The sequence below is a fragment of the Pelmatolapia mariae genome, linkage group LG18, assembly GCF_036321145.2.
Source record: "Pelmatolapia mariae isolate MD_Pm_ZW linkage group LG18, Pm_UMD_F_2, whole genome shotgun sequence".
Taxonomy (NCBI): domain Eukaryota; kingdom Metazoa; phylum Chordata; class Actinopteri; order Cichliformes; family Cichlidae; genus Pelmatolapia; species Pelmatolapia mariae.
The window spans coordinates 33,832,401-33,850,216 of record NC_086243.1 but is presented as its reverse complement, the minus strand read 5'-3'; the positions used below and the strand labels follow the sequence as shown (position 1 = coordinate 33,850,216).

General features: G+C 41.1%; 2 protein-coding genes across 2 annotated transcripts in view; both read left to right on the top strand.

The window, feature by feature from the left end:
• The first annotated feature begins 9,752 nt into the window (after nucleotides 1-9,752).
• LOC134616907 (uncharacterized) lies at nucleotides 9,753-13,124 on the top strand. Its single transcript, XM_063461976.1, has 3 exons — nucleotides 9,753-10,266; nucleotides 12,506-12,817; nucleotides 12,849-13,124. The coding sequence occupies exons 1-3, from the start codon at nucleotides 10,128-10,130 to the stop codon at nucleotides 13,103-13,105; spliced, it is 708 nt and encodes a 235-aa protein (XP_063318046.1). The 5' UTR covers nucleotides 9,753-10,127; the 3' UTR covers nucleotides 13,106-13,124.
• A 2,831-nt stretch (nucleotides 13,125-15,955) lies between these two features.
• The window catches only part of LOC134616906 (immunoglobulin lambda-1 light chain-like), a 47,915-nt gene continuing 46,054 nt past the window's right edge, over nucleotides 15,956-17,816 (top strand). The window contains exons 1-2 of the mRNA XM_063461975.1: nucleotides 15,956-16,168; nucleotides 16,261-16,568. Of these exons, the coding sequence (XP_063318045.1) occupies nucleotides 16,126-16,168; nucleotides 16,261-16,568 (351 nt within the window). The 5' untranslated portion in view covers nucleotides 15,956-16,125. The remainder of the gene's footprint in view (nucleotides 16,169-16,260; nucleotides 16,569-17,816) is intronic.

Here is a 17,816-nt window from a genome sequence, read left to right as displayed (position 1 = left end):
TCTTTTGCCATCAGAATTATTGTCTAAAGGCGAAGAAAGATGCCCAACGGATTTACTTTACCAAATGGACCATCCCAGCCTTGCCGTAATGGTCCATTTGATTTACCTTTTATTGTTTATTTTATTTATTTATTTTTTTTTTATTTGCTAGATACGGGACAGGGGAAAAGAAAATGGAGAAAGAAAGAGGGGGGAAAAAAAAACAAACAAAAACAGCGGAGAAGAGGGACGGGGATAAAGGGCAAAAAACAAAAACCAACAAAATAAGCAGACAAAAAATACATATATCGATCACCTGGATCACCTGTTGAGAAAGAAAAAAGAAAACAAGCAGAAGAAAACGAGAGTAATAGAATAAACAACATCACAATGATATATGGGAATATAACACTAAATACTTAATATTAAACATTATTGTGCAGCACGTAAGATCGACAGCGCACAGTGTGCTTTGAGGTAGGAGCCAAAAAGGGTGTAGTTTGTGTGTGTGATCACCCGTGTGTACACCTGTGAGCATGAGCGCGCTTGTATTTAAAAGGTTCCTTAATGTAATGATCTGCTAGAGGGTGTGGGGGGCCACAGTCCCATCCTCCAGGGCATGAAGCAGGTATGGAGGAGATCAAAACTCCAGACATCCAGCGGCCCCCAGAACACAAGAGACCAAGGAAGACCAACAGAGGGGCAGCCGCGCCACTGTCCCAGAAAGAGCTGAGGAGAGTCCCAGATGAGGGATCACTCAGCAGCCGCGGAGCAGAAGCCAGGGGGGGTTGCAGTGACGTGCCCGTGAGCTCCGCCGGCAGCCAGCTGTGCCTGAGTGACCGAGCCCCAGGCCGAGAGGCCGAGGGCACCCCACCCCCGAAGTGGCCCGAGCGAGCCCCAGGTTCCAGGCCCCGATAAGCAGCCACCAAGGAGTGAGCCGGTGTGTACCCGGACGCCCATCCCCGGACACAAAGAACCACCAACGCATCGATGTCTGAGGGCGTCTGCCACCGGCAGGGGAAGTGGTGGGGGGAGATAGGCCTCCAAACCTTGGAGGGCCTGAGATGTCCCCAGAGAGGTGGCGTCTGATACCCAACCTGACATATAGACACAGACATACAGGCACACTCAAATACAAACATCCATTCCCACCCTCATGCTCTCATAGGCAATTACTCCACACTCAACCAACGTGGAGACAGACAACAAGAGACGCTGTACACACAATCACACTCCCCAAGCGTACTCTAAGAACCGGGTCTAGGTACCCTTGCCCCTGGAGGGGGAAACTGCACCCAGACCCAGGTGGTGTTACCCTTTTCCCTGCAGTGGAGAGAAGCAGACTGCCCCGACTCTGCAGCAGCAGGGAGGCCCCACACACCAGACCCCAGTCGGACGGCCAACTCCTCCTCCTAGCCCCCCTGCTCCAGCAGGCCGCAGAGACCGGGGGTGTAGGAAGACTCCAAACCTCCCTCTACCCGCTCATATGTAGTGTTGATGTATATGTGTTCTAAGGTGCAATTAAAACCCAGGAGGGCATGGAGCTACCTGCCAGAGAGCAGCAGGTAAGCGCATAGCTCCTCCTGATAGCCCTCAATGTCTACGTGTATTTAAAATTGAGAGGTGGGCAACGACGCCAGGGGTGAGGTGTACACCCTGATGGTAATTTGGAGTCCGTGTTGTGAGCCCACCCCCAAGATCCTATATGTATGTGTTATGAGAGTGTGAGTAATGTGAATGTCTAAGTTGTGAGATAAAATTGAGGCAGAGGCAGCCAGAAGGGGGGGGGGGTGCCTCCTCTGCACCCTGGTGACACACCCCTACCCCAAGGCCCTGCATGTGTGGGTGATTGTGGTGGAGCGGGAAGAGGGAGGCAGCTGGAGATGGGGAGGGAAGAAAGGGAGGGGCAAGTGACCCCTCCCTGGGGCCAGCTCCCCCGCTGACCCCAGTAGGCACCCCCATACTCTGCAACCCGCCAGGGAAAGGGGATTTTCTGTGCGCAGAGACCGTGCCAGCAGTGCGCAATTGCGCACGTGCGCAGCTTAGAGGGAACATTGTTGGCCACGCCTAGAAAATCTGTCCTTAAAAATTATGAACAGAATCGGCGACAAGTGGCCCTTGCAGAGTCCAACACCCACTAGTAACGAGTCCGACTTATTGCCCTCCACGCGGACCAAGCTCCTGCAACAGTTGTATAAGGATCAAATTGCTTGTGGCAATGCAGCAGACAACCAAGACAGCCCTACAACATCCAAAGCCTTCAGGAACTCAGGGCAAACCTCATCCACCCCAGGTGCTCTGCCACCAAGGAATTGTTTAACTGCCTCAGTGACCTCACCCCTGGGGATGGATGTCCCCCTCGTCCCCACACTCTCCTCCTCTATGGAAGATGTGTCAGTGGGATTAAGGAGGTCCTCCAAGTATTCCTTCCACCGCCCGTGTTATGGAAAATCTCAAATAAAACTGCAACCACCAGGTGAATGTGTCTTTTAAGTAAGGTTTATTATAATAAAAGAAATAAGGGGAAAAAAAAACACTGCAGTGGAGAAAACGTTCAGGTCAAACACCAAAAAGTTTTCTGAGGAAGGACACCGCCCTGAACAATTTTATACCTTCCCAAACACTCTCAAACAAAGAACATTCCACAGCATATCACATATCTCTATACCTTCAGTCCAACTCATCCTTGACCCCCCCACTCCAAGGAAAGTTATGACCACCCGTCACCTCCCTCAAAACAGGATGCCTGTAGACCTTCAACTTTAAGACAGGGCCCCTACCTAAACATTCACATCCCTCAATAAGCAGAAGGAGTCTTACTATCTATTTAATGTCTCACATACAATGGTCTCACTGTGTGTGTAGAGCATAAGGCCCCTCTGTAGTGAACATGCATACAACTACGTGAGAAAGTGAAATTACTATAACTAATGTGATATGATTAAATACGTGATTAATACATCATGAAAAAAAGAAATCTGCTAGTACAACCGACAATATCCTCAGTCGAAGTCAGCAGCACTCCACCTGCAATATACAGAGTGCAGGTAGAGCATCGCTTTTCCCTGCTGAGTCACCTGACAGTTAGCCAGAATGTCTTCGAGGTAGTCCGAAAGTATTTTTCGATGGAATCTCCGAACTCCTCCCACACCCAAGTTTTTGCTTCAGCCACAGTCTGAAGCAAAAACTATCAACTGCCTCCAAAGTCCCACAGGCGAACCAAGCCTGATAGGACTCCTTCTTAAGCCTCATGGTTCCCTTCAGTTCCGGTGCCAACCATCTGGTTTGGGGGTTTCCACCACAACAGGCACCAACTACGTTGGTGTGGAAGCTACAGCAATGGTGGTGTTGAGCATGGTCCATTTGGACTCAGTGTCCTGACTCTCCCTCGGAATTCTGTCTGCCGGAGATGGGAGTTTTTTCGGATCCATCTGGTGGGCAAAAACAGTACTTCAGTCCTTTGCCCTCCAGCAATCCTCTGAATGTTTTTGAGTTCAACTTTGCCAAAATGACAGATAGTTGCTGTGCTATCGGCTGCACTAATCAACATATATTTACAGTGGCCAGAACAGTGTAGAGTATGGGCTGTTGATTGTATTGGTGACTCCAAAGCATCTTATACATCTTATAAATCCAAAGTTCCCCTACCAACACACAGGAAATCTGTGAGAAAAGATGTGTACTATAAAAAGATGGCATAAACTACAATACCTAACTGAACAGTTCTGGGATAGGTGGAAAAGAGAACCCGGTAATCTGAAAGTGAATAAAGTGGCAACTTAGACATGTTGTTGAAACTACCGAAAGGGATAATTAGTCTGTCAGTTCAAGGTTCAAGTAGGGGACCGAAGTCCAACAAAGAAGCAGTACCATACAGTCCAACCCTCCATTATTGAACAGCTATTCAAAAATTGGTGGTTCTTGTTGAAAGTGAATAACAATGATAAACTTGATGAAAAACTGATATAAATGATGTAATATTTCATGTGAAATTTTAGCTCAGGCATGACATGTGTCACTCAAGCTAGCGTTTTTTTAATCGTATTTAATCAGTGACTCAACGTATACCTCAGGAGTACTTATTTTCAAAATTGTGCAGCTTTATTTAAACTCTTTTATTGTTATTGCTTTATTGCTACAACATAATTCAAAGGAATTGTGTGAGTAGCAGTTTTTTCCACATTTTGTAGTTTTCATGGTGCTCAAATGATGTCCAGAGAATGAGCCTATTTATCCTGATGAAGAAAATAAATGGCTACACCAGGAGATATTGAAATAATTACACTGTAAGTAACTTGTACTTTGTGGGGCACGTTTTGTATTATGGAATCACTTAGACTGTGCTAGGTATTGGACCAGAAACAATAAATATTTGCACATTAGGACCCACAACTAAGGAGTAAATACCCTGAAATTACATGTAATTTCGGATAAGAAATCAGGTTTTGTGACTAAGGTGTAAGTACCCTGTAATTTTGTTTAATTTTGGGTAACAAGTCAGGTTTTTAGAGGAAGTAATAAAACAATTACACTGCAAGTACCCTGTATTTTCCGGGGCGTGGGCCATGTTATAGAGTCACCTAATCTCACCTAACTTCCAGGTATTTTACAGCGAAGGAGATGCAAATTGTACTTTAAGCAATTTAAGTAATGAATAATGAATTTTAAGTAAGTAATTACTAAGGAAGTATTGTTTAAGTAATGTTGTGCATAATGGATGTTTCACTATTCAACTATCTTTATTATTTATATATATATATATTGAAATTTTACATTGATATGTACAATCTGTTACGGCCGGGCGGCCAGAACCAGAGGAATGGGCCCAAAAGCAGACACAGAACGGAGGCAACAGGTTCAAACGTGATAAAGCTTTTATTTACAAGTGACTTTGACAGTGAGATAATGGCTGTGAACTAGATCATTCTGAGCATAAGCAAAATATCTGAACATGACCTGTGAACTATGAAGCAGAAACATGAACTATGAAGTAGACACATCAGCTCTGAGCTGAGATAACCAACAGGTCTGCGAACTATGCAGGTAACCACTACAACAGGAGCTAGGGGAACAACTCGGGGAGAGGATCGTGGCTCAAGAGGGGAAGGTCAGTGGCACTGGAACACAGAGAGATAAATGTAAGTGATGGCAGCGATTGGTCGAGTAAGTAAACTGGAAGTATCTTACAGGTTTTGCAGGTGGAGGCTGGCGTGAGGGGAAGGCAGTCGGAGTGGTCCAGGTGAGTGTCCACAAGCCGACTGTTACGTTCCCCCCGAAGGGGTCTAGGCATGCGAGTGAGGGGACCAGTAACAAATGAGTCCGGAAACAGAATGAAAAGGAAAACAGACAGTTGTTCTGTATGTAGAACCTCAAATTCCCATCCTTTCGTGGTCCTCGTGGCAAAAAACGGCCACGCCCCAAAAAGTGCTCTAAAACTTTTATATATCAATATTTTTTTCTACTTTAAATTAGTCAGTCTTTTAAAACTACTTCTGCTTAAAATATCCATATCAAGTTTTAATTATATTTTCATTGTTTTAACCCTTTAAATCCCAGTTTAAGTACATGAGCGCCCTGTTTTTTAACAGAAAAAAAAATAAAAACTTAAATATTTTCCATAAAATACATTTGAAGTAATATTTGATTGTTATTATAATTAGGCCTTTAGATGATCTAAACATTGGCACCAACATTCATTTTGATCCATTATTATTTTTTCTGCAAGAGCACATTTTAAAAAATCCATCCTTTCGTTGTCCTCGTGGCAAAAAACGGCCACGCCCCAAAAAGTGCTCTAAAAATTTTATATATCAATATTTTTTTCTACTTTAAATTAGTCAGTCTTTTAAAACTACTTCTGCTTAAAATATCCATATCAAGTTTTAATTATATTTTCATTGTTTTAACACTTTAAATCCTAGTTTAAGGACATGAGCGCCCTGTTTTTTAACAGAAAAAAAAATAAAAACTTAAATATTTCCCACAAAATACATTTGAAGTAATATTTGATTGTTATTATAATTAGGCCTTTAGATGATCTAAACATTGGCACCAACATTCATTTTGATCCATTATTATTTTTTGTGCAGGAGCACACTAAATTTCATATAGTGCCATATCAGGATTAACATTTTTTTGCCTACACCAAGTGCTTTTTACTTTTTTGTTCTAAAATAAAATAAAAATTGTCTAAATAACAATACAAGATCACTTTGAACCAGAAAAACATTTATTTTAAAACGATGAACATGAACATTTAGGTTACTGGGAATCGGAGAAAGTTGTGTGTCCGGGGGCCGTTGCGAACACCTCCAGAGGCCGGCACTAGCAGCACGAGTCCCCCGCTTCAAGAACCACCATTCCCCGTTATCAATAGCTCCGACGGTGGGATGCCGTTTGTGTCCTGGTCTGTCTCCCCACCACCTCCGATACCATGTGAAAACAAACATATAATTTTTTTGTCGTAGCCAAAGGAGTTTGCAAAACAAATCTTGCAAAACAAAGATACTTTGCGCATACTCGCAAACCAGTGCAGTCTAATTTGGCACGACATAGCACATGAGAATAGTAAGATTCAAGATTCTTTTTTTGGCACATGCATAGTTACACAAGTAAAACACGCAGTGAAATGTATACGCTTTCCCCCGCGGCGCTTCTCTGTTATGACGCCGTGTCGAGTAGCGACCTGCCCCAGTCTGCGCGCTGCGCCGTGGGGACAACAATGGTCGGGCAGCCGATCAGGCTGGATCGGGTTTCAAAATGTCCGGGTTACATGCGCAAGTCTTATCACAAACATTTAGAACTGCTCTCCTGTCGTAGACAATAAAACTAGAGGATTTTGGCATGTAAAAAAAGAGCAAAACATAAGTAAACAAATACAAACGCGCATAGTAAACATAAAACAGGCGCATAGACCGGAAGGACGTCACGGCCATCGTAACATTTAAAATATAATTTTCTGTTGTAACCTTCAAACTAAAATGGTAATCTAACAATACTTACTTTGCATTTTTCACCAAAACATCAGTATTTTTCGTACATCCGACTGCGAGCGGGGTCTTTATCCGAGACTTCACCATTTGGCACGGCTAAGAATCCAACCAGTGCCTCTGAGTACGGTGCCCAGCCCCGGCAATTGTCCGTCAGTTTTTCGAAATTCTACTGTGACTGTTCCTTTGGATCTCCTCTTCGCTCACAATTTGCAGATAGTTGTGTCGCTACCCGGTTGGTGAGCGTTGGAGATAAAACAACCGCGTCCATTTTCCATGCGTCCTCCATGCGGCTTTGTTTACATAGCACCAAATGGCTCTCCGTCAGCGACTGCTTCCGGTTCATAGGTGATTTGACCGTAGCACTTTTTAAAAAATTGTATTTGAAAGGGAAAATAAACTAATTTGGTTTTGGTCCTTGCTTTTATTGAATTTGTTTATATTGCAGTGTGGCCGTCTGAGAGAGAAAATACTTTTGAAAGAAAAAGTGTGTTTTTGTGTCTTTTTTTTCTTTTTTAGACATAAAGGCCTTTATATTTTTTTTAAAAAAGCACAGTTACTGTTATCCAACATCATTATTCAACACTGATAGTGGCACACAACACCAATTTTTTCACTTTTTGTTGCAAAACAACACGCTCAAAATCTGTAATTGTGACTGAAGTTTGCTGGTTGCTTGAAATATGAATAAAATGCGCCACATGGTGGACAAATGAAAAAATTACAAGTTTAAGGTCCCGACTTCAAAATGTCCCCCTCGCTCAGAAAATCACATTAACCGTCGTAAAAATAATGGTGGTATGAAAAATAGCGTTTATAATGGGTTTCAATGGGGCAGAAATCGGCCACGAGGTTCTTTAGAGGATGTATGTCTGTAGCTCAGCCATTTAAGCTCATTTAAGAAACTTAGACTGAAATTTTAAAATAAAATGAAAAAAAAATACATTTTTAAAAATGTGGCTATATTCCATTAAACACAGTGAAAATGGCGTGGAATTAAAAAACGCAATGGCCGAAAAACGGCCAGAGGTTCTACTAACGGTTAATATAGTTTTATTACAAATGATATAGGTTTATTACAAATGACATTAACTTAAAGAGCCGGCAACGCCGTTTACCAATAACGCTTGGAAAAAGGAAAATAGGTTGCAACAACAAAGAACACAACAACCAAACAAAAACTCCACACCACAAGGAGGCACTTCCAGGGGCCCACAAGCTCACCCTGTCACTAGCAGCAGCTAGCTTTACTGCTGCTGAGGCCCACAAGCCCACACTACTCACGTAAAGCAGCTATACTGCTTCCACAACTCCACACTTCAGGCAGGATAACCACACACCAAGAACACAAAGCAGAGACACCAGAGAACACCACCCTGCTCACAGCTCATCCCCAGCTTAAATAGCCTCAGAGGTGATTGCTGACTGGATTCAGGTGGCAAACGAGGCTAACCAAGAGCAGCTGTGTCCTGGGGAGAGAGGAGAGTGAGAGAAACAGAGGGGGTAGGAGTGGCAAGTGAGGAGGAGGCGGAGAAAAACACCACGCCCACACAAGGGCAGTTTCAGGAGGCCCAGCTAGGGCCGTAACACCGACGTTCCAGAGGGAGTGTTTTCCGTGAATGCTTTGAGTAGCAGCAGTTAGGCAGGCAGGTGAATCGATATCCAACAGAGGTTGGGCTGCAACTGTGATTACCGAGTAGACCAGACTCAGGAAGTGGTGAGTATTGCCGGAAGTGAAATGATGAGCCGGAGGATCTCTAAAAACCACAGAGAGTAAAACACCAGGTAAGCATACGCCGAAAACTATGATGGACAGGAACGACTTGATGGCCTCACACTAACGCAGGTTAGCAGAAGATCTGGCAAAGACTCATTGAGAGCGCCGGTCTTACATGCAGGCAGCCCAAATTGCCAACAGGTGCAGATCGTGGTTGGAATAAGGTAGCTCCGCCCAGAGGTGGGAACTCCAGCTCTATAGAAAATCAAAGCCACTCACCTGGACAATGACACAACCAAACTTTGGAGAAGATAGGCTTATCCAGGCCTGTAATAATGGAGACAAGGTGTGTTGTTTTCATTAATTGGAGATTAAGTATCAGAATTTCAGGAGCAGGACCACACCTCCTAATACGCTCCTTCCGGTTCTCATCTATATAGGTTCCCCCAGTTCTACAAGCTGTTCATTCTTGTTTATGTGCCCCACCCTCCCTCCCGTTTTCAATTCTTTAACTTCTTTACTTCTATTTAGTACATGGGGATCTGCCAGGCCCGGGAGCCATCGCCAGTCCCCTTCGAGGTCTTCCCCAAACCGCAGCTCAATTCATTTCCAAGCCATTCACCTTTACCTACTAAAACGCTGTTACACATAAAATGAGGACGTGGGCCCAGCTAGTGAAACTTTAATGAAAAACAAGAACAATTTCTTAACCCTTAAAAATTAGCTTTAACAATAATTTTCCATGCAAAACAATACTTACACCCAGAAACATCATGTAATTTGCCAGTTGTTTTTTTTTTTTTTTCAATTTGGACAATTTCTTTTACTTTGTGAGCAAGTGTCCAAAAACTTATTCAGACTGTCAGCATACTTTTAAATATTCCTCCGAACTATGCACGATACATCTTTCAGTGTGCTGGGACTCCTCACTTCTAAAATACACCAGGTGTGGTTTGAAGGCCGGAACAAAACCACATCAGAAAGACATCAGAGACTCATCACATCACTCGCTGGATTCACTGGATTATTTTTATTTTCACCATTATTTGAAAAAAAAAAAACTTGACTGGTTTGTGTCATTGTGGTGCTGCATGGCCCACTTTCTCCTGAGATTCAGTTCACAGACAGATGTTCTTGATAGTTTTCTGTAGAATTTGCTGCTAGAATTCAAAATTGATTGTGTGATTAATGATGGTGAGCCAGATGGGCCAAACCATGATACTATCAGCAGCATGTTTCATTGTAGTGGTGGTATCATTGATGGGATAAATGGACTGGTGCTTATATAGTGATTTTCTATTTTCATGTGGACTAAAGTAGTGGACTGACCAACAGACTGACATTAACATCAGAGCCGTGCTGCTAGTGTGGCTAAAAGAAAAGAGAAGAAGAGACAGTCATGTTGATATGAACATTAGAGAAACACATCATGGAGCTGAAATATGATCCTGCTTCCTCATTTGGACTCATTCACCTCAGCTGACACATTCAACAGCAGACAGGTTTTTGTAGCAGTCTGTCTCACTGTGGGAGGAAACGTCTACCCCATCTTTGGCTCTGGAACTAAACTGTCTGTAACAGGTAAGAACAAACATTTATTTTCCTTCAGTTGTTTTATTGTAGAAGTTGAAAATGTGTTTAAAGTCAGTTTCTGCTGCTTCAGGCTTTACATGTTAGTTTTTCATCATTAGTAGAGAATTCATCTGCAGCCATTGTTACATAAGAAAAGCTCAATAATCTCTGAAAACATGTTTAAATCTCACTGAACAACTAAAGTTATTCTTTATTTCTGCAAATATTAGTGATGTTACAAATATTTAGGATTTGATCATCTCAGTAATTCTGCACCATCTCCTGGTTTTTCAACACAAGATCATATTTGATGTTAAAACTATAGTAATATTGATTTATAAATGTATTGTTCAGACATTCTTTGTTAATATTTGGGAAGAAAATGTAAACACATTTTTAAGGTAAAACTTTCAGGCTGCTTAGGATCAGAGGTGAAATGATTTAATACATATTTAAGATAAAATATGACATGACTGTTGTATTTATTGCATGTTTATATATGAGTCTAAATTTGCACATAACAATAACAACTTAAAATTACTTAAATGTTTGAAATACTTCTTGAAAAATAGTTTTGTCATGTACTATGGATTTTGTAAATCAAATTATGATGATTAACTGGCATATTAAAGAAAAAACTGGCCATTCACAAATTGTATTTTGATTATTTGAATTTAATAACAAATAAGTCTTGTAGGGTTAGGGTTAGTTTAAAAAAACTGTTTAAAAATGTACATTTCATTTGTTTAATTTTTTTTATTACTCAATAACAATCAGGAATAAACTAAGTTAAAATGTTTTTTTAAAAATATTACTCCAGTTTACAGTTAGGTCCAAATATATATATATATATATATATATATATATATATATATATATATATATATATATATATATATATATATTTGGACACTGACAGAAGTTTTGTTTTTTTACCTATTTACTGAAACATATTCCAATTATAGCTATATAATGGACATATACATAATGTGCAGACTCTCAACGTTCATTTGAGGGTATCCACATTCAAATTGGATGAAGATTCAGGAGTTTAAGTTTTAACACATGTCATCCTCTTTCAAAAGGGACCAAAAGTAACTGCACAATTGACTCAAAGGCTATTTCATGGGCAGGTGTGGGCAGTTCATTTGTTATATCATTATCAATTAATCGGATAAAGGGCCAGGAGTTGATTTGAGGTGTGATGGTTGCATTTGGAAGATTTTGATGTGAACAGACAATATATGGTAAACTGAATGAAAGTACATACAGACGGTTCACTGCAAGGTGCAAGCAACTTATAAGTCTCAAGAATAGAAAGGCTTGATTGGACTTTTCTAAAACACATCTAAAAAAGCTAGCACAGTTCTAGAAAAACATTCTTTGGATAGATGAAACCAAAATCAACTTCTACCAGAATGATGGCAAGAAAAAAGTATGGAGAAGACGTGGAACAGCTGATGATCCAAAGCATCATCTGTAAAACACGGTGGAGGCAGTGTGAATGGAATGAGCCTGGAATGAGCCATAAGTGGAAAATTCTTGAATGGCCAAGACAGTCACCTGATTTTAACCCAACTGAGCATTCATTTCACTTGAAGAGTAAACTTCGGACAGAAAGGCCCAGAAAAAACAGCAACTGAAAGTCACTGCAGTAAATGGCTGGCAGAGCATCAAAAAGGAGGAAACCCAGCATCTGGTGATGTTCATGAGTTCAACACTTCAGGCTGCCATTGTCAGCAAAGGGTTTTCAACCAATTATTAGAAATGACCATTTTGTCAGTTATTTAATTTGCCCCTGAAATGAAGGGATTGTATTGAAAAATGCTTTAGTTACTCACATTTTTATGTAGTTCTTACATTTTTTGTTCAACGCACTGAATTGAAGCTGAAAATCTGCACTTGAACTGTATCTGAGTTGTTTTATTAAAAATTCACTGTGAGAATGGTTCTCTGTACTGTGTGTAGAGAATCAAAATTAGAAAAAAAAGTTGTCTCTGTCCAAATATATATGGAACTAACTGTATAACTGTCTCATCCACATGTGAGCTGTGATGACATGAGGTGATGACTGTGTTTGATATGAAGCTGAATCCAGTGTATGTAGTGAACTTTGTATTGATGAGTAGTTTAGTGATCAGAGTCCATGTAGTTTCCAGGATCAGACTGAATGCAGTGCAGTGCTGGAAGCTGCTGCTGACTGTGTGAATGTGTGTCTGTGCTGCTTGTTGCTGCTGTCAAACTTCAGATGAGCAGGTAGTGAAGCCCGTGGTGAGCGTGTACCCAGCAGCATCCAGAGCCCACCTGGAGGGGAACAGCTCCCTGCTGTGTGTGGCCTCAGCCATGTTTCCTCCTCTGGTCCAGTTCTCCTGGAAAAGACAGAAGAAGAACGGCGGAGAACCGGAGGAGCTGCCCCCTGCTGAGGGAGAGCAGCTGGAGCTCAGAGAGTCGGGACGCAGCGCCTCCATCTTACTGATCAATCAGCAGGACACCAACACATATAAATACAGCTGCTCCGTGAAGCATGAGGGGGGCACAGTGGAGGCCCAAACACAACAAGGTAATGAAGGCTTGGTGACTGTGTTCAGCAGTGATTGAGCTTCATGTGGAGATGCTGTCAAAGAGAGCAGAGGAGCAGAGGACTGACATTTCTCACTGCAGCTCCAAACATTTGACTCCTTTTCTTTTTCCACCCACAGATGATGTTCTTTCTATGCACAAGGTAAGGCTGCTCTGCCTGCTGTACACAGTGCTGATAGTGAAGAGTCTGGTGTACTGCTGTGGACTCTCTCTGCTGATGATCCGCAGAAACAAGGGAGCGTCCACCAACTGCACACATGCTGACTGACTGTTTTCTGCTCGCCTTTTCTCACCATCAAATCTCATCAATTCATCTCATTCATCACTTTGATCAATATCACAAATGTTAGTTATGATGTGTTGTGCTTATTTTGGCTTTTTATTCAATAGTTAGAAGATCATCTGAAATAAATACATCTTTACATGTATTGTTACTCTGAGTTAGAATTCTTTTTGTACTTATTGTGACTTTTATTGTAGTAACAAAAATCATCAGGTATATTTTTATCACAAGTTTTCTGTTTTATTTCTTTTTGGTTGATTTTCAAATGTCAAACAGTGTAGTTGTGTTTGTAAGTGTGAATAATAAAGATTTAAAGATGAAGAATTTGATTCTACTTTCATTGTGTGATAAACAACAACCCGTGTGAGTGAAGCACAAACTGACTGTATCCAAACTTGCTCTCCTGCAGCAGACGGGCTGTGTGGGTTTCTGCTCTGCAGCCTCCACACCGTTAGCTGTGGCTTTTCACTTTAATAACACAATGACAGTTACAAGCATGAACTCTGCTTCAAGAATGATTCCAGGAAGGATCTGTGTTCTTCACCTGTGAGAGAAACAGCTCAAATCCTCAACTCAGAGCTGACAAATGAACTTTAATGGAATCAAAGGAGAGACCATGAAGCCCCTGCAGTCTGCTCAGCTCCCATTTTATTACCTGAGCTGAGTTTTTCATTCTGGATATCACACACGTAAGAACAGATCAAGTCTGAACAGCAAATGTTGGAGAATCATTTTGAAGTGTTGCTAAATGTCATTATTATTACAAAAACTACTGAATGATTCAGAAAATCGTTTCCAAAAAGCAGAAATATGCAAACAAAGTAGAAACAAGGCAACATGAGTCATTCAGATGCAGATAACATATTCTCCTTATTTTGAAGAACACAGTCATGAAATCTTTCTGTGTGTCATTCATTGAGTTGAAGTGCCTAATAGAAGAGGAAAAGCAGAAATAATCAATGATAGCTGAGACATTGAGAACATGGCTGTATGCCTGCTATCATAACAGGAAACAAAGCACACAAACAGCAAACACACAATAATGTGGCCGCAGCTTGTTGTGTGTTGTTAGGTGTCATTTTTGACTTTGACATTGAATGAAGTCACAAAAATGTGTGCGACTCATTAAAGGAGTCTGTACGTCTCAGTCAGTGCTCTGTATTCATGTGTTCACCTCATTAAACTCACTGAGACACTTTTCTCCTCCAAACTTCCAGCACAGCTTCATATTTCACTGACTGATTCTTTGATTACATCCATTAAGGCTCACACAGTGAAATTAGTGCAAACTTACAAATGTGTTGGAACAATTTTGGCCTCCAAACTGAACTTTGAGACAAACAGTGAAGCTGTGAGCAAAAAGAGGCTCCAGTGTGTGTCATGGTGGAGGAAACTGTTGTATTCCCACATTAAAAACATGCTGATCTTATTGGATTTTTCCCTCAAAGTCTTTTTCCTCCTTTTTCTCTTCATCCAAATGTTCTAGCAGGCTGACTGTGAGTCCCTGTTTAACCTGTACAGCAGAAAGTAACAGCAGTCAGCGGCCTCCACTTTACTTCATGACTTCAACCCCTCGCACAGTCAGTTTCACTTTCTTCCTTCTGTCTTTTAGTCCTAAAATGTAGAACAACAGCAGATCAAAATATTTGTGTCCTTCACTCACATCTTCAAATGATACCTTCTATATCAGAGATGATACAAAGGCAACATTTGTCTTATTTCTCTTTCATGAATCAAAAAGTACTTTTGTACTGTTGTGTAAATGTGTATGTAAAGGTGGATGACTGCCTACTGCAAATGAAATCTAACCATGGGTACAAATAAATGAAGCTGAAGCTGACGTAAAACACAGCCCTGTTTTTATTACTGTTTATAGATATTATAATTGATGATCATCATTTTGAATGATTCTTAAAAAGGGTTTAATGAATCCTTCAGTCTGAAACCAACTTGGAACAAAACACATTAGAAGATGTGGGAAAGAACCACAGTGTGCACATATTTTAAAAACACAACCGAACCACATGTGTTTGTTATAAAATAAGATTTTCACTCTAAATGCTGTTACATATTGTTACGTTCCCATATAAAAGGTCCAAAGGATGAGGGAAAGTAACAAAAGGTTTCCAGGTTGGAAAAAAGCAGACAGGCAGGCAGAATAGTTAAATTAACAGGTTTTATTAATATTTCTACTAATAACTACACTAAAAGAGACGGACACGTAGCTATCACCTTCTAAGGAAAGAAAATAACAAAACTCAGGTGTTGGTCAGTAAACTGAAAAGTAAGTAAAAAGGATTAGTCAACAAATACATACTCCTCTTGACAAAGCAGGAAGAATCAATCACCAAACACACAGCTCACTCACTGCAAACCAACAAAGCTCTTGGGCACTAGAGCTCAACTTTTCCTGGTCTTAAGTACTTCTAATTGCTGATGGGAAATAGGGCACCTATGCCAGGAGAGGTGTCAGGACACACCCACACAAGGGAAATTTAAGGAGGAGGCCCTGTTAGGGGTGTAACATGTATGATTTTATTTTTTCTAAACTACGTTGTTAACAAAGTATGAACTTTTGAGTTATTTTTAGAGCATATAAATTTCTTTATATTATTGATCGGTTACTTATATGTAGTTTGTATACTCAGTGTTTTCATCACAGCTGTTAAACAACAGATAACAGTGTGTGTTACTAAATTCACAGCAACCTGAATGTGTTTGTGGGAACATGAATGTTTTTGAGTGTTTCTGCATCATGTGACCCAGATTTTTGGATCTGCTGTCAGATTGAAATGAAGACGATGAAACCACACAGCAGCTTCAGCTGAGCTGTCAATCAGCAGCAGCAGTCTTATCTGTGGGCCGCAGGGGCTGATGGGAGCTTTGAGGACCTGTTAGAAACCACGTGGCCCTCGTCTGATCTCACAGCTCGTCCTTGTTTGGCCTCAGCTGCATCAGAGCGCCACTTCTCCCCAGGTTCACCAGAGGAAACACCACTGCACAAAATGCTTTTCCTCCCAGCTGCTGCTCTGTGCTGTTTGTGTTCAGGTGAGTGTTTCCAGCCAATCAGGAGCCAACAAACTCAACCTGTAACAAACAGTGTCACACTAACCTTCATCTATCTGTCTGTGTCTCTACAGCACTGGTTACCATGGCAGCAGAACAGCTGATTCAGGATGATTTTACATTGACCAGGAGAGTTGGAGAAAGTGTCTCCTTCAGCTGTGGAGGGACCGAACAGTGTTATAGCGGTTTTCCCTATGTAATCTGGTACCAGAAGGAAGAAAATGAAACATTCAAATTTATTTTTTCTTTTGATAAAGATAACGGTGAAGCTCCACCTGATTTGGAGAACAGTACTTTCACAGCTGTAAATAAAGGGAAAGGCTGGGAGTTAGAGATTAAGGAAATTAAATTAAATCATTCAGCCACCTACTATTGCTTCTGTGTTAAGCTTGATACCCACAGTGAGAAATGATCCCTGCAGCCTGAACAAAAACCAACAGATGAACACATGTCAAACAGTGTTTGTGACAGGAAGAGAGCAGTAAACCACAGCCCAGGTTCACAGATTTCACCTCCATCTCAGAGTCACAAACATACTGAGCTCAGAGAGATTTTTATTTACTGCTGTCAGAAATTCAATTCCATTTATTTCTGTTTTGAACAGATTTTTCATCATGTTTTAAGATAGAAACAAGAGGAACAGATGACATCAAACTTCCAAATGTAAACAAATGTATCCTCAGTCCCACAAAAACATTTATTCAAAGTGAAAGAAAAACAGATTGTGTCAAACTGAATCAAAGTCCATCCCTCATTCACAGTGTTAATGTTCTCTTCATGAAAACTCTTCCAGCAGCACTTGTTGTTTAACACCTTTCAGTACATTTAACCAGACACTTTCTGTCATGGTCCTGGGTCTTTTGACCCAGCTTTCTGAGTTTTCTGGGGTTTTTGTCCTTTTGTGTTTTGTATAAGTTCACTTTGTTAGTTTTAAGTTATTCTTTAGTGTCTAGTTATCCTGTTTTGAGTTTCTTATATTCCCTGTTTAGTTCCTTGATTATTTATTAGATTTCCCCTTTGTCTCCCTCTGTGTGTCTGTGTTTATATAGTTGTGTGAGTTCTTGTGCCTGGTTTCCCCTCCTTGTGTTTTATTCCATCATGTTTTCCCAGCCCGTCAGGTCTGCCTCTCCCCCTCGTGTTCCCTCGCTCCCTCTTGCCTGCCTCTCCTCCACTCCCGCATCATGTCTTGTGTTTCCATATTCGTTCTGTTCAGTTTTACTTCCCCTGTCTCGTTATCGTTATTTGTGTCAGCTGTGTTCCTCGTGTGTTCTCACTTCCTTGTTATCCCTCTGTATATTTAGGTCAGCATCTCCTCAGTTCCATGTCGTGTCCTCCCTTATGGCTGTGAGTCTCTCTCTGTGTTTCCCCAATTTACAGAATCCCAGTTTCGTTTATTTCTTTGTTTCACCTCTTCGCCAGCAATAAAGCTGTGTTCTTTTGAGTTTACTCTTCGTCTCTGTGACTTTGCATTTGGGTCTTCTCCTGCCTGCACACAGCATGACACTTTCACTTTATAACATTTTAAAGACAAATCTTGGACTGATGTCAGGTCAGGATTTTGTCCTTCTAGCAGCAGCTCATTAGGGCGCTGATTTTGTTGGACAGATTTCCATCAGTTTCCTGTGGATGT